This window comes from Podarcis vaucheri (genome assembly GCF_965113315.1).
Source record: "Podarcis vaucheri genome assembly, chromosome: 4".
Lineage (NCBI taxonomy): Eukaryota > Metazoa > Chordata > Lepidosauria > Squamata > Lacertidae > Podarcis > Podarcis vaucheri.
In genome coordinates this window covers 45083424-45106306 of record NC_138762.1, presented here as the reverse complement: position 1 = coordinate 45106306, position 22883 = coordinate 45083424, and the positions used below count along the sequence as shown (strand labels likewise).

At 39.9% G+C, this 22883-nt stretch overlaps 1 protein-coding gene across 4 annotated transcripts in view; it reads left to right on the top strand.

Moving 5' to 3' along the window:
* The window catches only part of CADM2 (cell adhesion molecule 2), a 372199-nt gene that overhangs the window by 170794 nt on the left and 178522 nt on the right, over positions 1 to 22883 (top strand). For 3 of the 4 annotated variants that reach the window (XM_082220770.1, XM_082220769.1, XM_082220767.1), the window contains exon 2: positions 16581 to 16607. The exons of the other annotated variant lie outside the window; for it this stretch is intronic. In XM_082220770.1, the coding sequence (XP_082076896.1) occupies positions 16581 to 16607 (27 nt within the window). The remainder of the gene's footprint in view (positions 1 to 16580; positions 16608 to 22883) is intronic. 4 annotated transcript variants of the gene reach the window in all.

Genomic DNA, 22883 nt, shown 5'->3' with positions numbered 1-22883 from the left:
ATGATCTCACCCCACCCAACACTCTCCTAGTCAATCCCAGTCCCATCCTTTAAAAAATGTATCTTAGAATGTTTCCCCATATTTTGGCTCTAGTTTTTAGGTAAGGTTTATTTATAGCTGTGTTTTTTCTGTGTCTGCCTTTATTAGTACTTAGTCCTGTGTGCATATGTGTATGTGTGTTGTAAGTACATTGTACACAGTTCAGTTCAATACACTATTGCTATTATAGCAGTTTGATGATTATAATGATGATGACTTTAATTTGCTAAACAGCCACCAGTCAACAAGAAATTCAGACCTTGTCATGTTCCCTTGTCATGGGGCAGCAATGGAGGTAATTTTATCCAAATCAGATGCTAGCTTCAGAAGAGTACTTTCTCAAGACTGCAGCACAGGAGGAAAGGTTACATGCCTAATCTGATCCCATTAATTATCTGCTGTTGAGATTTACAAACTGCACATTGGATGCAGACACATTCAACGCCATATATAGTTTAGCCCCCAAAGTGGGTCTTAAAAACTGGTCAGAACAGATGCCAAAGTGCACAGGAATCACAATAGCTCCAGAATATTAATTTACAAAATTTTATCTACATTAAGTCATTACTTCATTGAGAATGGTTTCTAACCAGCCTGTTAATCAATTGCTTACATGATTGTATCACTTTAGATTGCAAACTGGTGTTATAACATTCTAATATTGCCTGATATCACATAGAAAAATATATACGTGCACATACAAAAGGAGTTTTGGAGAGGAGGCTAGCTTGAATCTTTTCCCATAATATACTCATTTCTTTTAATTTGTGGTGTGGATAGATATATGATTACTTTTTTAAAAAAATAGCCTGCCAGTTTGATACTTAAACATCACTCATTGGGACTTTAATAAATTAAATCTAAAATCTAAAATAAAACTACTAGATCAGTAAAATACAGTAAAGGCAGGCATAAGAGAGAGAAACAAGAAAGGTTGTATTCAACTCTGCTTTGCTCAGAATAGACCTACTGAAATTCATATACCTAATTTAGTCATATTGAATTAGGTATATTAATTTCATTTCAGTGGATGGGAATCAACTAAGTTGTTGCATGCTCAGAATGATATCTACTCACACTAGGGAGTATCAGTGCAAACTTCTCCATGATCAGGGTATTTCTCTCCTCCCCCCCCCGACATCTTTATCCAAGGCACTGTGTTCTTAACATGTTAAAAATGTAGAAAATACCTGTGTGCATATTTTCATTAACAGGATCTTTTGTTGAAATTTAATAACCTGAAATTTAAACTATTGGTTCTGTTGTGCCTGCTTTCATAAATTCCTCTAAGATTATAACTTTCATTTTGCTTTGCTTTGTTTCTCCATTTTTTGTTGGTGCATGGAAAATAAAAACATAAGCCCTAAATCTGGTGTCCAAGATATGACACGAAGAACAATGTATAGTTTTGAACCCTGAAGGTCGGCAACTGTGATATTATTTATTAGGGAACCTGAACATGAATGATCAGCATAGCAAAAGAGTATAATCCCAGGCAAAGGTGAAAACAACTCATGAAATATTAGATACTGTACACATTGGTAAGTGACAGTTTGCCATAAGAAATAAAGTAGGTTGCCTACTTATAGCAAATGGACTGACACCAAAGCCATAAGAAAATAATATAAAACCTTGAGTTGTCTGTATTGCATATAATACAAAACACCATGTGTCTTGAATACAAAACAGGTTTGCATTGGACTGTACACAAAGTGCCAATATCACCACTATACAGATATTTTTTTGCAGCTATGACCTTGAAAATGCTTAAGTTATTCTATCAGAGAACAGAAGCAACAGACAGGGATTATGTCAACAGCATTAATGCAACACTAAAGACATCATCATTTATTGAACCTACATTCTTTCAAATACTTAGCATCCTGCGGTGATTATTTTAAAAATAGAATGTTTCAGTTCAGTTTTCTGATTTATAGATTGAATTTTGGGGTAAATTAAGCATGCTTGTAGACCATCACTGGCCTACTTATACTGATGATGCTCTGATTTCAGGAGTTAGCATAATCTGAGAAAACTGTGAAAGTTTAGCAGTATGTGGTGTGTTGTTTGTTTTGGCTATAAGTTGCCCAACAACCTAAAAATGCAGAAGCTATCAGAGTATCAGAAGAAATGCATATGAGAATAGTCAGTGACTGATTCTAGTATAGATATTGATATAGTAAGACTCAGGCAGGGATGTGGGTGGCGCTGTGGGTTAAACCACAGAGCCTAGGGCTTGCTGATCAGAAGGTCGGCAGTTCGAATCCCGTGACGAGATGGGCTCCCGTTGCTCAGTCCCTGCTCCTGCCAACCTAGCAGTTCGAAAGCATATCAAAGTGCAAGTAGATAAATAGGTACCGCTCCAGCGGAAAGGTAAACAGCGTTTCCGTGCGCTGCTCTGGTTCACCAGAAGCGGCTTAGTCATGCTGGCCACATGACCCGGAAGCTGTACGCCGGCTCCCTCAGCCAATAAAGCGAGATGAGCGCCACAACCCCAGAGTCGGTCACGACTGGACCTAATGGTCAGGGTCCCTTTACCTTTACCTAAGACTCAGGCTGGATCTAGGCACATCAAATAAGTGTTTCAGTTTAAAGTGTTGTAAATGTAAACAGGGAAAACAGGTAGAGAAAAATGGGACTCCACATCGCCATCTAGTGGTACAATGTTATATCGCATATACAACGCATTAAAATCTTTACCAGTCTAGCTGAGACCTATCATTTAAATCATAACCATATCTACTCAGAAGTCCTATTTAATCCAATGGAGTTTACTCCTGGTAAGTGGAGTTAGGATTGTATCTTAAAACTCCAATGGAAAAATGAATGTAAAATATTTAAACTATATATAAAACACAGAAAACATATATAAACATATAAACTCCCCCTGAGAGTCATAGCACATCATCAAGGTCCATCATTCTCAGTGGCATTCACTATGTGCATTTAAATGTATGCAGTGCCAGGATCTCTGCACAGTAAATCACCAGTCTTAGGAGGCAGAAATTACTTTCTAAAAGGATGAACAGGCACTTCATAAGCACTCATAACACAAAACCCTTTGTAAATGTTTGTTTGCTTTTCTTAATTTTGAATTTTCTTGTGTGGTTTTTAAAGGATATATATGGGTTTGTGCTTAGAAACCTCCATGGAAATGAGATACATCCCATCACAAACTAGCCTGTCAGGTTTTTGCCTTCAGTGCATCGTGATCTTAGAAGGGACGCGGGTGGCGCTGTGGGTTAAAGCCTCAGCGCCTAGGGCTTGCCGATCGAAAGGTCGGCGGTTCGAATCCCCGCGGCGGGGTGCGCTCCCGCTGCTCGGTCCCAGCGCCTGCCAACCTAGCAGTTCGAAAGCACCCCTGGGGGCAAGTAGATAAATAGGTACCGCTTACCAGCGGGAAGGTAAACGGCGTTCCGTGTGCGGCTCTGGCTCGCCAGAGCAGCGTTGTCACGCTGGCCACGTGACCCGGAAGTGTCTCCGGACAGCGCTGGCCCCCGGCCAATAGATGTGAGATGGGCGCACAAACCCCAGAGTCTGTCAAGACTGGCCCGTAAGGGCAGGGGTACCTTTACCTTTACCTTTACCTTTATACTTCACTGAGTTTGGAAACCACAATAAACTATGGTTTGCTCAAACCAGGAACTGTGTTTGTGTGTGTGTGTGTGTGTGTGTGTGTGCGTGCGAGTGTGCATATGCATGTGTGAGAAGTGGGGAACTGGTGGGCTTTAGGGTGCATGAACATAATATTAATTTATTGACCACAGTCTTTAGAGCTTGGTCCCACATTTTGTTGTGCAAAAGGTGAATAACATAGCATTGGACACTAAGTCACCCAGTACATTGCTTTTTACAGTGGAGTGCTGTAAAAACGGCTTTGGGTCATAGAGAGACCCAGCACCTTGTAGTCTATAATAATGACCAACTAAGTAGCCCTCAGATCCTAATACTTCTGCATCTTAAGGCTGTAAGTTTAGTGGGCAATGTGATATAGGAAGCTTGGAACTCTGCTAGGCCTCAGGCAGCATGGATATTTATTCAGCCACTTAATGAATATATATTAAATTTTCTTAGTGTTGTGAGTTTGCAGGACCAAGGATCCTCTAAAATTCCAGGCGCCAAGTTACTATTGTAAAATTCCAGGTGCCAAGTTACTCTGCAAGGGCAGAGGCCGGAACTCCATGCATGCTGGCTAGGAGAAGCTGCATCAAGACCAGAGGGCCATAACTGCTTTTGGACCAAAGTTTGCTGAAACTATGAGGGGAGCAACGAGAAACACTATTGTGGTGTGATGTTTTGCATTCCATTCAAAACAGGTTTCAGTTATGTGTAAAATAAGCCATATTTCATAGACACTCGTCTTCTGTGACTCATTCCATATATATATATATATATATATATATATATATATATATATATGCAGGTTTTGGTGTCTTCGGGTGTCTTCCCGTGTAAGAGTCGGGGTGTCTGGGCGACGTTTCGACGAGGTCTCACTCGTCATCTCTGTTCCAGTAACAAGAAGCCGAAAGCACCAGCCTGAAGATGACGAGTGAGACCTCGTCGAAACGTCGCCCAGACACCCCGACTCTTACACGGGAAGACACCCGAAGACACCAAAACCTGCATTCCTGTACCCGTGAAAATCTACGAAAGCATATATATATATATATATATATGGGGCACGCTTGTGATTAATCCAACTGAACATGAGCTGGAGGTCTTTTTAGAGTGCCACAGTTTTGTTTTATTTTGTTGAAATAGAATATATTTTTCTCCATCTTAACAAACTCAGTCACATTTTCCTCTCCTGTTGATTAAATTTTAAAAACTGGCCCATGGCAGGAAAGAATATAACTCTCTGAAGTTGAGTTTGTAGTACATATGTGTGTTTTAGTATGGCACAGTGAGACAGAAAACAGTTTTGCCTTGTTCAAAGATAATCTTCTGTGCTTTTCGATGTTTAATTAAAGGGCTTATAAGAAATGATGATAGGTAAACCTGCAGGTCTTTACTTAAGCAATTTCATCTACTGAAATCCCCATTATTTGATGACAGGGTTTTCCCTTAAGCAATACTTTCATCATCTTTATTTCCTCTTTTCCTTCAACCTACCCTGTCTTTTAATTATCAGAAGGACTATTTCCTTCCTTTCAGGAATGTGAGGAAATCTAATTAGAAATGATAGTTTACAATAGTTGGTTGTCAGCACTCATTGATGCGCAAATCTCTGTCTTCATAGTCTGTTCCTTTTTCCCTTAAAGAATAATCAAAGCTGTAATTTGTTGAAATGATAATTAGAGAATATATTTTCATTTTAGACTCTTAATTGCATGTGTAAATGTGCATATGTATGCCGGTGAAAATAATAAAATGAAATCCAGAGTGAATTATTATAAAATGTACCATCAGCTCTTTTGATGGACCATCAAATTCTGCAATACCACATTTGTTCCATTCTTGCCCGAATATTCTTAGTAGAATTTTGTAGAAATCATAATCTGTAACAGAATCCTGGTGCAGAGCCTGGAATTAACTGCATGTTGACGAAAACAGCACTTTGTGCTTCATACAAGTCACAGAGTCTCAGATTCAAATTAAAGAACCAAGTACTTGCTTTGAATAGTACACTAAAAGTGCAGTCCTATAGAAAATAGGGGTGTGAATTGGATTTGGATGAATCTTGAGGCAAAAGGGGATGGCTCAAAGGCATTTTGGATTTGTCAGAGGTGGTGGGAATCATGCAAGGCAGCATAAGTTGGAGCAGGGGCCCCGGAAGAGTTTTTTGACACCTCAGCAAGCCACATATCAAAATAATACTGGAGACACATCTGCTGAAAGCAAACGTAATGTCTTTATGTGTACTGTATTTGCAAGAGCAAACATAATGTCCTCGTAGTTCAGGCCAAATGCTCACCTTGTCCAGCTTCCTGTTCTCACAGTGAACAACCAGATGATTGTTGTAAACCTAAAGTTGAGCATGAACATGAACAGAATATTTCGGGTCTTCAATTCAGGGAAGCTTAAGAGATGAAACCAGGATGGATAAGAGAGTGGGGAAACTGATGGGTTTAGAATCAGAAGGAATTGTTTTTATTTGGAAAGCAAATATATTTTAGTTCAGACTATTTGCCCACAAAATACTTGAGTGTGTCCATTTTCACTCAACCCAAAACTGTAACAGCTGCCCTTGAAGGAAAATCATTGCAACTATTTTTCTGAAATTTGGTAGGATTTTTCTTATCAAAAGGAACAATCTTACCTGCAAAATTCCTCCAATTCTGCCCCCAATTTTTAGAAGTGACCAGCAAAAAACCCTGGACCTCTTATTCTGCAAATTGCCAGGCTTTCCCCACTTTGGAGGAGCTAGTCTGTCTGTAAATTTAATCCACTCACGTCTGACTTTAATTTCTCAATAGAGAATAGAGGTAGGATAAAACAAAGACTTGGATACATGTGCAAAATTCTGCAGCCTCCAGATTTTTCTAAGCTGAATTAGGTGGTTTTATGAAGCATAAAAATTGGGGTCTTATTGTCTGTGCACACCATTAATTGAAGGGATTTAAAAAAAAAAAGATGAAGTTACCACTACTCACTGACAGGGCCAAGATTTCTAAACAGAGGAAGAACTTTGATACCTATTATTTACTTACTGTTATGTACTGAGTACATAACATTAACATAGTTACAAATGGCTGTGTGAAAGTATAAATGGACTGGGACTTGGGTGCTTGTTTTGTGTAAGAAGAAGCTGAAGAAACTGAATGTCCATGAACATTGTTTTCCCAGTTGCATGGAGAAGGGCCTGCATGAAGTGTTTGACCATTTTCCATTTACAAGAGAGAAGCATATACATAATGCTATTTAATTAGATTTTACTTTTAGTTAACATCTGTCATATTTAGCTCTTGTGAAGAAAGTCCTTTCCAGCAGAAATTAATGACTTTTGATAAGTCATTGGCCAACCACAAGTCATTGTCATTGGCCATAAGTTATGGCCAATGGTTGTACTGTATCAGCAGCACCTTAGATTTACTTGGGATTCTGTCACTGAAAATTGTTTTCTTTAAAGTGCATAAATTGTGCTTTATATATTGTTCGTCATTTTTGTGTGGCAAACCTAATAATATGATTAGAATTGTTCAATAATCTTCTGTCTCTGGGCTTCATTCATTTCTGATTCATTGTGCCTATTATTAAACCCAGCTGTTGATGTTTTTGAATAAACATATTTCTGAATTACTTCTACATTGTGTTCCTTTAATAACTCCACTTCCGAATTATCCTGGGTTGCTCCCAATGTACTTTTAGATAATTAAAGCCTCTCTTTATGTCTATCCAAGTTGTCTCTTTTATTTCCCAGAACACAAGGATGTGATTTCATTTATGTTGCTCTTGGGGTCTAAAGTTGATAATCATTTTTCAACATCTGCCCTAATCAGTGTCTTCTGCTATAGATGCTACACATCCTTTTTCCCTTGACTTATTTCATTAACATTCAAATTCTCAGTCATGTGTTATCTTCCTCTTCCATGGGTTATCCCCCGCTGGATTCTTATACAGTGTGCACATTTGCTTTCAATTTGTCTTAATTTCTCCGGCACACAGTAACAATTTTCACCTTCATGACTTGTTTACAATTATCATTTGCATAAGAATATGTCCATAACAAAGCTAAATATACTCTGAAATTTTAAATGAATCTTTGCTAACTTAACAACAAGTACACAAAGTATTGGGCACTGTGCAACACAGAGTTTATTCAAATGATAGTTCAGGTCTTCAATTCAAGAGTCATTTTCTCCCCCAATCCCTTTACCATAGGTTGGGCAGAAAAATCTAATAAGGATTACCCTGTTGGGTTGCATTCTGCTCCAGTGAAGGATACCAGTGGATCTTTAAAATGTCTGTGCTGTCATCCATTATATACTTTACTATCACCTTAACTTATGCTTTGCTTTGAACTTTTTTTAATGCTACCTATTCATTGTTTAGTCAGGAGTAACAATTTCATGGAGGGGCGTGGGTGGTGCTGTGGGTTAAACCACAGAGCCTAGGGCTTGCCGATCAGAAGGTCAGTGGTTTGAATCCCTGCGACAGCGTGAGCTCTCATTGCTCTGTCCCAGCTCCTACCAACCTAACAGTTCGAATACACGTCAAAGTGCAATTAGATAAATAGGTACCGCTCTGGCAGGAAGGTAAACGGCATTTCCGTGCGCTGCTCTGGTTCGCCAGAAGCGGCTTAGTCATGCTGGCCACATGACCCGGAAGCTGTATGCCGGCTCCCTCGGCCAATAAAGCGAGATGAGTGCTGCAACCCCAGAGTCATCTCTGACTGGACCTAATGGTCAGGGGTCCCTTTACCTTTAACTATTTCATGGCAGCAGTCAGTAGCAGCCAGTGTTGTGGGACAGAGCTACCCTTCTGACACTAGCATCAATACAGCTTGCTTAGATGGCATTGGGACAGGGTGAAAGCCATGATGGCACATATTTTTCCCCATTTTATCATAACAGTTGTGATTTAAGGTAGGTTAGACAGAAAGGTAGTGATTAGCCCAAGGTCACAAAGTATAGTTCTTTGCCAAAATGTTAATTTGATCCCAAGTCTTCTTGTTCCAAGTCTGAAACACTATTCACTGCAACATCCTTACTTTATTTGGCTTAGCTTTGAATAGCTGGTGTATTTAAAAAAGTTTTGGAACGATACAGTATATTATATTACATTTGTGGGTTGTGTTGTTATTGTTGCTACTGCTGCTGTTGAATAATATACCAGGCCTTTCTTGGTGCGTTTCTTCTCAAGTACTTCACTAGATTACTTGGTAACACACAATGCCAATTCTATTGTCAGATTTTATTTTGTTTTATTTGTACTTCACTTCAGAATACTGTATGAGAACCAGTCTTTTACTTTTATTCAGCCTTTAATTTGACTGAATTCTAAGATATCTTTTCAGTTGAGCCTGACTGGAAAATTATGTAACTCATTTGAATAAGCAAATTGACATAAAAAAGAGCTACGTTTATGACTTACAGTGGTTTTCAGTCTGCACACTAAGGCTTTCAAAGGGAATAGGCTACTTCGATTGGCATCTGCAGTCTCATGAATTATTTAGTTAGCATTGCATAAGCATCCATTTGAAAGAGTGGATGAGGAGGTTTTGAGTATGAAAATTACATTATATTTTCATATTTGTGTTGCCTAACACTATTTAGGCCACGTCGGCCTATGAAGACTTGTCTCTTCTCTAAGGGCTTCTGTTAAACATACATGCATTTAATAAAAAGGGACTTGCTTGTTCAGTGTCCCTCCCTTTCCCCCAGTTTTTGGCTTGCTTCCTACAAAAAGGAACAGAACCGCATATTTATATACACTCCCAATGCAAAACATGGGTATGGCGAGCATGTTGGTATAATTTAATGTACTACCCCAAGATAGCAACAATTGCATCTGGTTAAATACCACAGAGCATATGTTCACAGCTGCAGATTGCTGCAAATAGCTGTGTTTTGGCCTCACTCCCACATTCACGTTTCTCCTTGAATTTTGCCCTTTATATATTATTATTATTATTTTCAAATCACATTCTGTGTCTGATATACAAGCAACAGGATGGCATTTCAGAATGATACTTCTGTCTAAAATAATGAGCTAAGTTAAATAGCACCTATTAATATTTCCATTGTGTGTTCTTTTGTAATGGAGTTTGATGTTTCTGTGTGGTTTAGTTTACTTCAAATCATTTTCATGGTTAGAAGAATAGGGAAATGCCACATCCTGTCAGAGTTGCCAAGAAACAAGTTAGAGCTGTCAACAGTAATTCATTCATCTGCATTTTTAAGCAAGTCTTCAGCGTTTCTCTCCACCCTTAAATGAATGAATAGCTGCTGTTGTGCTGTGGGAGAGTTGATTCAGTCCTCTATTGTGAATGCCATAGAGGAAAAGAGAAAATAACATTTACACAGGGAGTTTAAGATATTATGAAGGTTTTGACTACGCATTGAATGTTTTGCTTTGTAACTAGAAATGATTTAGCTTTTTAAAATGAAATCACTACTACTATAAAAGATGGATTTCAATTAAATATATATATATTTCCCAAAACATGACTCCCTTTGCAGTCATGGAACCTCCGACATACACAGACTTTGTGTGCATTGAAGGACTTCCATATTCACTACACAGTCAACTCTGTATAACTCAATTATTTCAAATCACGTGCAACTTTCTTTGGGGGAAAAGAAAAGGAAAGCAGTCAAGTGAGTTAAAAACAACAACAGTCTAGTGAATTAGAAAGTGAACCAAGGCCTGCTTTTGTATTCTAAAGATAAATGGCAAAACATTGCAAATAGAACTAGTGCACTTGGCAGTGAGACCAACTTAAAGTAAATCAAAAACTGGCAAAAAGATTGTGGAATACAATTCTAATTGGTTTGCCGGGGGGGGGGGTGATCTGATAAATTGCAATAAGGATGTATGAAAATTCAGAGGAAGGTTGGAGGGAAATGTAAAGTGAAAGCATTGTGCTTCATAAAATAAAATACACTTTAAAATGGTCTGCAAACATCCATGCATGCCTACTAAGTAGTACATCCAATGGCATTTAACAAGCTTGCACTCCAGGTAAATGGGAATCAGATAGCAGCTTCGAGGATGTAGAAAGGCTGTTTGGACGAGTTAAACCAACCACCTGTTTCCTTGATCCTTGCCCTTCCTGGCTCATAAAAGTGAGATGGGCTCCATGGGGTGGTGAATGCTTCTCTCTGTAAGGGAGCCTTCCCAGACCCACTGAAATAGGTGGTTATTAAACTGCTTCTTTAAAAAAAAACCATCTTTGGACCCGACCAATATGGCCAACGATTGCCCAGTCTCAAATCTTCCATTCTTGGGCAAGGTGATTGAGTGGGTGGTCCATGGACAACTCCAAGTACGCCTGGAGGATGCAGACCATTTGGATCCCTCCCAAACGGGATTCAGGCCTCGTCATGGGACTGAAACTGCCTTGGTTGCGCTGGTCGATGATCTCCAGCAGACTAGAGACAAAGGTGAAAGCTGTTTCCTAGTTCTGCAGCATCTCTCAGAGGCCTTTGATACCATCAACCATAATATCCTTCTGGACTGTCTAGAGGAGTTGGGAGCTGGGGGCACTGTTATACAGTGGTTCTGCTCCTTCCTCCTGGGCCGTGTCCAGAAAGTGGTGTTGGGGGATGAGTGTTCAGACCCCTGGGCTCTCACTTGTGGGGTGTCTTGGGGCTCTGTCCTCTCCCCCATGCTTTTGAACATGAAGCCGCTGGGAAAGATAATCAGGGGGTTTGGACTGGGTCTTCATCAGTTTGCAGACGATACTCAGCTCAACCTCTTCTTCAAATCAGAACCAGTGAGGGCGGTGAAGGTCCTGTGTGAGTGTCTGGTGTCATAGTATATGAGTGATATACTAATGAGGTCCATCACTGAAAGAAAAAAAGATTTCTTATTTACAGACATTTCCCATTTATAACATTTAAATGTGTTTCAAGCATTTTATCATTATATTTGTTATGATGAGTAAGATAAATGAGTTGTGTGCTGCCCTAAAATCTGAATCAAATGAAGAATGATATCTAAATGTTTCAAATAAACAAATTAATTCTAAACAGTTTAAGAATACAAAGAACATGTTTCCTCTGATTTGCATTGCTATCTAGCCACTTAAAGTTCTCATTCTCTCTTGGGTAGTCCAACAAATTCAGATAGTCTCCTTTAAATAAGTCATAGAATCTTAGAGTTGGAAGGTGCTCCAAGGATCATCTATTCCAATTCCCTGCAATGCAGAAATCTCAACTAAAGCATCCATGACAGATGGCCATCCAAGACATCCAATTCATGCTAGCATGGATATGTCAACTTTTCTCCAAGGATTTCAAGGTGGCACACATGCTACCTCCCCTGTGAGGTAATTAGTTTGAGAGATAGTGACTTGCCCAAGATCACCCAACGAGCTTCATGGCTGAATGGGGATTTGAACCCTCGTCTCACAGGTCGTAGTCCGCCATTCTAACCACTACACCACAGTAAAAGCTTGCACATTGCAATGGCTATAAGAGCACAACATGGTAAATAAATATGGATGAGAATATGAGCTTCAAGAGTGAAAAGAAGGAAAATAAACTCCCATTTTGAGACTCCTGTTCTTTTGTCATCCTCACAGGTATGGCAGTTTTCTACACAAATATAGCATAATTCTAGTTTATATATACATTGGAAGACATAAGGTTGGAGATATATTCGAAGAGTATTCAAAATTTAGCATCCTCCAGTCATCACATGTGTTATACAGCAAGAAATTTCTTCTGCCTCCCATCTAATTAATATATTAGTAATCTGTAGTAATTTCAGTAACACAGTGATTCATAAAATGAAAGTGAAATTGCATCGAAATATGTCAACCATTCAAATACACCTGCACACCTATGACATCAACCTGACAATTTCATGATTTCATATTTACAAAACTGTAATGGATACCATAACATCTGCACACAGCAGAAAAAGTTCATTGCACAAATAGGATTCTAAGAAGGCTAATGGGAAACATATTTTTTCTTTCTTTCTTAACAGTGGAAAAAAGGTTTCTAAATGTTTACAGTGAAAATGTCTCCTTGTTTACACATCGTATGGGTGGAGGCCTGATGTAAATCATCAATTTCTGCAGCAAAAAAACCCCACAAACATTTTTAATTACCATTTCTAGCTAATTAGATTGCTCTGTGAATTTTGACAGTTGAATTGCAGTTTGACCAGCCCATCAATTGAAACATTTGCAAGTATTGAACATGACATTTATATGGCAGAGATGACAGTAATGTTCATTTAGACTGAATATGCAGAGAATTATAATTGGGCTAACAAGCCTTGTTACCTGGCCTAATTCCAGTTATATTTGCAATCTTTCTTTTGTGTTTGCTTTATTCATTGATAATGTCCGACATTCAGGTCAAGCGTTTCCAAAGCTTTATATTTTATCCTCTTTTTGGACACAAACATATACTCTGCATGTCATGACACAATTCACCAAGCATGACATTATGGTGACATTATCATAAAATGGCAGAATCCTATGCTGAACATGCATTCAGGTTTCACAAACAGAAGATTGTACTAAAGCACCACCCTTGCACTTGCAGTTATGTAGAAGGGTTAGCCTAGAAGCAAGATGTATAGTGAAGCTGCAATCCCATGCTCCTTCATCTGGAAGTAAGTCTCATTGAACTCAGTGGAGCTAACTTCTGAGTAAAGGATTATGGTATGAAAGGTTTGCAATCAAATAGCTCTGAAAGGGTCTTCTGTTGCTGCAGTGTCCATACTTTAGTAGTATTTCAATACTAAAACACAGTTTAAATATACAGTAGTACTTCTGTTTCCTCTGTGTTACAGGAATGCATAGCTGCGCTTTGAAAGCAAGCGACTTGTAATCCTGATTTTCCTGTAGAACCACTAATACTGTGACAAAAAATTCCTGCATTTTTAAACACTGTCCATCCATTAATGAAAGTAGAAATAGCAGTTGAAAATTATCAAAGAGAATTAAAAAAATAAAAATAAAATTCCACCCAAGAAATCTCATGAGTGGGGTACAAGTTTGTTTGTTTTTATGTAATTGCCTTACTTTTGTGTTGGCTGAGTGATGTTGGTGAATGTCCTTTCATTCTACATAGTCTCACCAGTGGTGCACAATCTTCACTCTTTCCAGGTATGAGCATTTCAGTAAAAGCTCCAGCGAATAAATAAGGTGGTGCTCAATGGAATTCTTAGGCAAGCTCAGGGATTACTGCTAGCACAGGGGGATTTTTCTGCACCTGTGCACCATACCATCCCATAATCTGCTTTGGAGAGTTGAGGGAAGCCCCAGAACAGATTTAGAGGATGTGTGGAGAAAGGAGAAGGGCAGAACCTTCAATTGTAAGGAGAAATACTTGCAGTTGATGGAGTGATCACCTCAGTGCTATGTTGAATACAACCCATAATGAGATAAAACCTCCCAAGGGACTTTTTCAGATCAAGAACAGTAGGCAGCCAGGAAAGCTGCAGAGTGCTACGGAAATGCTTACTAGAAAGAAAACACATACATCATACTTGGCCTCCCCACAACAATAAGATTAGCTCAAAACCCCAAATCTGCCTAATTTCTAATGACATTTCATGCCCTAATAACGGAGCAGAAAAATGGAAGCCTCTTTTGCAGAGAAATAAAACATTTGAGATAGTAGAGGACAGATTTAGCACAACATCTGCCATTAACACGTAAGTGCCCTCATTCAGTGCTACTCAAATTGGTGGTCCGTGGACTGGTGCCAGTCCACAAACCATTGGCTGCAAGTCTGTGGTGACTCTACTACCTGCCAGGTTAGGTGGGATGCTTCAGGGACCAAAAATGATACCAGTCCCTAACACATTGTGGGGTGGAAATTGCTATCCAGCACGTAAGATAGTTTGATAAGCACTGCCCTAGTTGAAACTCCTAAACTAGATTTATTTATTTCATTTCGTGCAGTGCAGTCCACATACAAGCTGGTAGCATTTAGCAAAATTGTTCCTCAAAACATCACTGGGACTACAGAAAAGAGCATGCTTGTAACAATAGGTTGAATCCATGCAGTGGGGTCTCAAATTTCAGTGGCGCCCTATACTCCACCTGTCACTGATGCTGGGATACAAGAAACAGAAGTCTGTTAGATCCCTACTGATCATTCAGTTCTATGTAATGAGAGCTTCATACATTACTGACATAAGTTATGACCACACCACAGATACTATAAGCACTTTTTCTAGTGACTACTATGTTACTCATTTTACAAAATAAATGCAATTCCTGGACCAAAGTGATAAGCCATAAGTTGGGTGCAGCATTCAGCCCCCTTGGTACATGCACTGGCGGAGGAAGAGGAGTGTAGGGGAAGTGTATCGCCCCCGGCAGCACGATCCCGGTGGGGTGCTATCACAGCTGCCCCCCCTGCCCACGCTGGATGCTACACCCCGTCAGGCAGCATGCCACGCCCTCAGGCGGCACACCACACCCCCGGGACGCACGCCAGCCCCACCCACGCCTGCTCTCCGCCCTCCAGTGCCAGAGCATGAAGCTCCTCCACTGGGTGCATGTGAGAAAGTTCTCATAGAGAATTTAAAAGACCTACAGTGGTACCTTGGGTTACAGACGCTTCAGGTTACATACGCTTCAGGTTACAGACTCCACTAACCCAGAAATAGTACCTCAGGTTAAGAACTTTGCTTCAGGATGAGAACATAAATCGTGTGGCGGCGGCGCGGCAGCAGTGGGAGTCCCCATTAGCTAAAGTGGTACCTCAGGTTAAGAACAGTTTCAGGTTAAGAATGGACCTCCAGAACGAATTAAGTTCTTAATCCGAGGTATCACTGTACTGAGTATTTTATTTTATTTTATTGCCCTTTCCCCATAACGTCTGTGCATATGACCTGTGTGGCCCACCTTTCCTGAAAATAGCTCATTAGTCAAACATACCATAGCTAACTCCTAAATAAAAACAATCTATGACTTAAATCACCACCAAAAATAATCTTATTTAAAATATGGATGGGTTTTAGGGTTTCTTCTCCTCTGACATGCATTGTGCTTGCCTTTGCACCAGATCATATGACAAACATGGCTGATCAGATTCAACTTGGGGGAAGCAATATAGTTGAAAGTGTGTGTGTTCTTTCTCAACACTTTGTAAACTAAAAGACTTGAATAACTGTGATTTGAAGAATGAAAGGTATATTTTATGGATGTCAGCAGGTGGTCTCATAAATCCTACCCAAATACTGTTCTACAGGGGTATTTCTAGGCACTTAAAGGACTAGGGGGACAGGCCTATTACAGAAATTTGGAAAATTAAGATAGTGGGTGGCTAAAGTTTTCCCAGCACTGCATTTTGTAATGTGCCCCGGCACCCAGGAGCAAAGGGTTTCTTCCTTTTTAAATACCCTTTTAAAAAATCTGGAGGAGAATAAAATCTAGGGGCCAGTTCAAATAACCTGGAACTTGGTCCATTGGGCCAATTCCTAACAAATTGCCTGGAGTTCTATCATGTTTGAAACCTTACTATAATATGCACACTTTATTATTATTATTTCTTAATAATTAAATGAAAGGAAGAAAACATTTGTTAAAGGAACCATTTGATTCTGATCAATATAAATGTTCGATTGATGTACTACAGATCTTTGCATCCTTAGATTTATTTTTATTTTTTGTTTTACAAATTGTTTTGACAGTATAATTTGTGGCTAATAATAAATGCCTCTGCCATTATCTATTTTCAAACAACCGGCGTCGACAAGCATTTCAAAATACTGAATTTGTTTGTCTTGGCAGGGTATAGGTCAGGAAAAATCATACCGGCTGATCTAAATAAGTAGACCAGATACTTGAATTTGGGTTTTGTTACGCTCGACTCAATAGTGAAACTTTCTTTGTATTCTCAGTCAGAGCTTCTGACTAACCTATCTATTCTCTTCTCCTCTTGCAATCTTTTCCTTGGTCCCAGTGGCTGCTACAAAGAGCAAAGCTAAAGGTGAGTTTTCACTTTCATTCTTGATTTACGCTGCATGGCTTTGCAGTACACATCCCACTGTGATTGCAATTAATTATGCAGATTAGATAGATCTGCATATATTTATTGAATTTGCATGCTTTGCTTGCAAAACTGAAGATGGGTATTTTTCATCATTTTGAAATTGAGCTATATAATTATTCACTGTGTCTTTATCTGAAAATAATTCAAAGTTCTCGTGAATTTCTGAATGACGAATCCTATCTCAAAATATAAAACTTCTTCTGTTTGTAAGAGATTGCTGCCAAGTTAGAATAATTAGATTGCAAAAAGAGCCCCAGTTCATGGTATCTATCTTATTTGTATTATCATGCAGTTTCTGAGCTGTTCAGTTTTTAACATCAATCAGACAGGACTGCACTGTTTGTCGGAGGCTTATTTTTTTATTAAAAAAATCAAATAAATAAATCTGGCTATCATCTGCATAAAAATGACACTGTGGATAATAATGGGGGAAAATGAAAGCCAGTAAAATTGTAGAAAGGATTGAAAAGCGTGAACCTAACACAAAAACTATGGCAAGCACCATTATTTCCAGGAATAATATGAAATAATCTTATAATATAATTCACTTGTGGTAGTGAGAATTTTCCATAAACAAAGCTTCTATCATTCTGATAGGGGTGGGGAGGGAGAAAAGGGAGGAAGTCTCTATAAAGGAGTGAGGGAGAGATCTGTGTTTTTTGTAATAATGGGGATTCTCCCTCAATCAGACATGACAGCAGCCCATTTATGTGGCTAAAATGGTATTCTTGCACTACATCCAGATATTCAGTGACATCAGATGGGGACAGGCCCTCCCTGCATACAAGCCTCAGATTGGGGGTGGAATTATGAGGTTTTGCTCACAGCTCTGCAGGAAACTGTCAAACAAGCTTAGGGGAAAATATTATGTTTCCTAACTTTGCGGAGCTTTTATTCAAGAAATTAAGACTTTAATCTTGTACCCACTTACTTCTAAGTAGACATGTATAGTATTGTGCTGCTAATGTAGATTCAGTGAAATCAATAGAGTATTAGATGGCTTGTTAATTATTACTAAAAGATCCAGCAACAAACTATGAACCTCACTAATTGACTAATGCAGGTGAAAAGATTTAATATAGGTACCTGCACTTCTCAACGTGCTAACATTCCCCACTTGGACTGCTTATACTTCATTAGATAATTCTGAATGGAGAAATAAACCAGGGCTTTTTACAGTATTGATGATTTCAGCAGCATAGTTACCGTATTTTTCGCCCCATAGGGCGCACCGGCCCATAAGGCGCACCTAGTTTTTTGGGGGGGAAATAACGAAGCCCCCAGAACAGGCTGCTCTCCGCAAGCCGCGGGAGCCCTCCTGCGGCTTGCACAGAGCTACCCGAAGCCCCGGCGCGACTGCTCAGCACGCCGGGGCTTCGGGATAAGAGGCAGCTCAGCGCAAGCTGGGGGAGGGCTCCCGCGGCTGGCGCAGAGCTACCCGAAGCCCCGGCGCGACTGCTCAGCACGCCGGGGCTTCGGGATAAGAGGCAGCTCTGCTCAAGCCGGGGGAGCCCTCATGCGGCTGGCGCAGAGCTACCCGAAGCCCCGGCGCGACTGCTCAGCGCGCCCGGGCTTCGGGGTGCAGGCAGCTCTGCGCAAGCCGTGGGAGCCCGACGCAAACTCCAGGCTGCAGCGAAAGCCTGCATTCGCCCCATAGGACGCACACACATTTCCCCTTCATTTTTGGAGGGGAAAAAGTGTGTCCTATAGGGCGAAAAATACGGTATTTTCCTTTTCTAGAAATTATCAGATGGTATGCTTGGGAATGATTGTGATAGGGAGCAGTAACTGTGTTACAAGAAACCTAGTGGAAGGGCTATACAGAACTGCATGTTATTTTTTATTTCTGATGTGGCAACCTAACACACAATAGTCTATTTAATTGTTACTTGCTTTTAGAGTTGGATGGATTTCTCTATTTCTAGACCATGTCAGTTTTGCATGTTTATTCATAAGTGTGTTCCATCCAGTTTCTATCTTGATCTGCATTTTTTTTGGAAAAAAAACCACACACACTGAGTTTGCACCCAGTTTCTATCTTGAGCTGCATTTTTTAAAAAAACAAAACAAAACACTGAGTTTGCAAATAAGAAATATCCCAGGCACCCATACCCATCAAACACATTGTTTTTATAGCATCACGGCTGGTTTAAGCCACTGTTGGGCAAAAACTAGCTGTTTCTTTACAAATTACTTGCTTAATTCTACATGTGTACCTGTTTTGTGACAGGAGATGTGCACCTCAGGATTTTTTTCTCTCTTTAGCCATATGGTTTTCCTTCTCCCCATTGTCAATAGTGAAAGTATGCCTTAGAATGCTTGGGCAAACTGTGGTACTGGATAGGCTAGTATGGTCCTGTTAACTGCATAAAGATTGCAGCAGGGTCTTCAGTCTCCAGGAGCTGCTTACATGATGATCCTAACCAAACTTATTCTGAACAAATTATTCCTGGGCTGGATGGGATGGATACTTTTTGCCCATCCCTAATGAATCAAAAACTTTCATTGTCACTGGCCATATTGGCTGGGTTTGATGAGAGCTGTAATCCATCTAGAGAGCATGTTAAAATATATGTGTCTGAACCCACATGTGTGTCCAGTACTCTTTGTATTCATTGTCTCCATACACACGCTTCCAAGAGGTTTAGGATCTTTTGCTAGAGTTATGGCATGCATTCCTTATGAACATGTGTTTACCCTTTATAGCCACAAGTAGTTCTCATACAAAAGAAATAAAGAAATATTGGTTTATTACATGAAATGAAAGTGACAGAATACAGTATATAAATTAAGCAGGCAGCAACTACACATACACCTTGATCTCGTGTCATAGTATTTATGAAAACCTTTACTCATGCCACGATCTACAGTAATAGAAACCATAGAAAAAGTTCAGATTGACACACACTTATTCATTAACACCTTTTTGGGGAAGTCTGAATAGCCCTGGGAGATTATGTACATTCAAAACCTGGGGAGTCGAGCCTAGCATACACATGAAGTCTCAGGGAAATTTCCCCGCCTTGCGCATGAGGGACTTGTAATTTGTGAGACCATCCTCAAAGAGACTGGTTTAGGAAGCTTCACTTACCCAGTGGTAAATGCACAAACAGCTTGCTGACTAAGTAAGGTACTCAGAGCTGTCTTACCCATAGGCACTAGGGGTGCGGGACACTCGGGTGTTGGGCTCTCAGGGGCGCCAGGCAGAGAGTGCAGGGCCTGAGAGTTGAGTCCGGGGAAGAAACCACCCGTCGGTCGGAGCGCCTCAGCGGGCTCTTCTGCTGCAGGTGGCTCTGTGCCACGAGTTTGGAGACAACCAAGCCAGCGAGATGCTGAGGCGGGCGGCCGGCTCCGCCCTCCTGTGTGCCTGGGACTGGCCAACCTGGGGGTGGGGGGTGTGTGCCAGGTGGATCTTTGCACCCCGGTGCCGCATATGCTTAAAACAGCCCTAAAGGTACTCACTAGGTAAGCTTCATCAAGCTTCTTTGAGCTGGTCTGTTGTTATTGGGAACTGAAGAAAGCTTACACCTGAAGTAGCATAGAAACAGCATAGAAAGATGCCTTCCTACATCTTAACCATCTAGCTTATCCATCTAGCTCAATATTGTGGAGCTAAAGGCTCTCTGGGATTTCAGACAAAGTTCTTTCCCAGACCTACCTGGAGATTGAACTTAAACCTATTCAAATAATATGCTCTACTACTAAGCTGCAACCCTTCCTCTAAACTCCCCAATGTTCAGCACTTTTGGAGAGAACTCTGGCATTGGTTGGAGGCTTCCTTCAGCTTCCCTGTGTGAGATACATTTGGAGATCTCACAGCTATGTCCCTGAGGTGATAGAAAGTGCCTTTAAATTTAGTAAGTTCCAGAACTTTACAGTAAAGTTACAGAACTCTTAAAGAATTGTATTAACACCACTGCAAGTTGTGTGCTTATAAACTCCCCAATTCACCGCCAAACTCTCCCACCTGCCTATATTTTTTTTGGGGGGGGCAGGGGGAACAACAAGGTGGAAGACCTACTCCATGTTTACCAAAAGCATACAGTAGTAGAATGAAACAAAAGGTCATAGCAGGATACAAGAAGACTGTGGTTACAATTGCAATAACATAACCTGTAAAAAAACAACCACATAAAAAAAAATCTTGCTTAGACCCAAGTTCATAGCTCTGAATCAATAAATGCTATTAAATCTGAGGAAAATCTTAGACATCTCTTGAACTCTACAGTTTTCAGAAAACTTTTGAAATGCTTTGCTTTAGCAGCTCCCTGTGTGTCAGAGGTAGAAAATGGATTTGTCATAATGCTTGTATGAATCCTAAGTAACACTCCTCGCTGCTCTTCATTCTTTTCAAGTACCTTGTAGTAGCTGTTTGCAATGATGATAAGTAAGAGAAACATTCCGAATCTTAAATGTTCCAGTTAATAAAAGTATGGAGTAAAATGTACACTCTAGTTAGGTATTTATTGTTATAGTGTTGCTATAGCAAATGCAATCATTTATGTGGAACCTTGTTCCTTAGTGCCACCACCCTTGATGCACTATTAATGTGTGATTGTGCACTCATTCTTTCATGCAATGCATTAAAAATCTTGAGAAATTATTGGGGATAAGTGTTGTATACATGGGGAAAGGTGTAACTTAGATGAACAGAATACAATAGGGGCTTGTGATAGACATACCAAAACATGCACCCATATTTCAGAAGAGCAGGTCTGATAACAGTTCAGCTCATGCAACAGAAGAATGGAAATCTTAAATAACAGGGCCAGTGTGTTATACTGTCTTTAGAATGTTTGATTAGACCTGGGGGAAGCTGCATCCAAATATGTATTGAGGCCCCAAAGCTTTGGACATTTAACTATCTATCAGCCTAGTCTGCCCAGCAAGGTTACTGTGAAGATAAAAATGTAAGTAGGGGTAGGAAACACTATGCCACACAAAGCTTCTTGGAGGAATGGTGAGGTAGAAGTATTATAAATTCAGTTTTTCAGCTGAAGTACTAGAATGATGTGAAGCTTCTTGTAACTAAGCTAAGATCAGTGGGAAGCTAATTCTTGGATACAGTTCTTAGGCTGGTGTTAATATTTCCCTGTCTCTATGTGAGAAAATCTTCCTGGCACAATCCCATTTACTCACAGTGACTCTGATTGATGGTAAATATACTCCATAATTTCTTATTGCTGTCCATATGCTATATCTATTTATCTATACAGCCTCCCATTGGCTTATATTGTGTTTCTTGTATTGCCGCTGAGAATATTATAAGTTTAACACCTTTTCATTTGGCAAATATCCTTGCTCTTCATGTGTCTCGTCTAATAATCATGATTATTTCTACGTGTATCCATTCACCATTTAACAGATTGTATATCAGACGGTATACTGAGTGATTTTACTCATTTTCAATTTAGATGTCTTTCCTTTCAACTGTGCCTATCAATTTTTGTAAAGATAGAAACTTTGCTTTTAGTGCCACCATCCAGCTGGCTTTTATAAATAATAATAATAAAGCCATGGGCACCTCATCTTTGTTCCCAGTGGTACCCCACTGACCTCTTTCAAACTTGAAAGGCTTCTTTCAACTGCTGTGCTTTTTATGCACATCACACTGGCAGTCTTAGCCCACTGGGTCCCTTTTCATCTGGTTCTCTCACCCCCTCCAACTTAAAAATTAATTATTAAAATTTGTCAGATTGGCACGCCACACTGCCAATGCAAGCAATATTATGCCTTACTTTTGTTTGGTTCAGGGTTGGCAGGCTGGCTCAGCATTTCCTGATAATTGTGCAATATTAGCTTTTCTGAATAAAGGTAATAGACTATTAAAATCTTTTTAAAAATAAATACAAAGTTGAACAAAATATTTCCATAGAAATGCTAAACCTGATGGTTCCCTTCAGTCATTCCACATCACATGGAAGTGCTCCTAAGAAGACTCTAGTTATTATTCCCTCCCACTACCTCGTACCCTAAGTGAGTTGTCAGACTTTATCAAACTGCCACCACATACTGCAAGGTCTCCAGGTCATGGGTCATGATAACTACCTTTCAGTCTGGTAGAGTTCCTTAGGAATCAGTCTTGGGAGATCAATATTCCATATTTCATTCAGAGTTTTAGAGAAGGGAAGTGACAGGAGCGAGCCAGCTGTAAATCACACTGTGCACTCTTTGCTCTTTATTAGCTAGTTTGCTCTTTATTAGCAACAACAG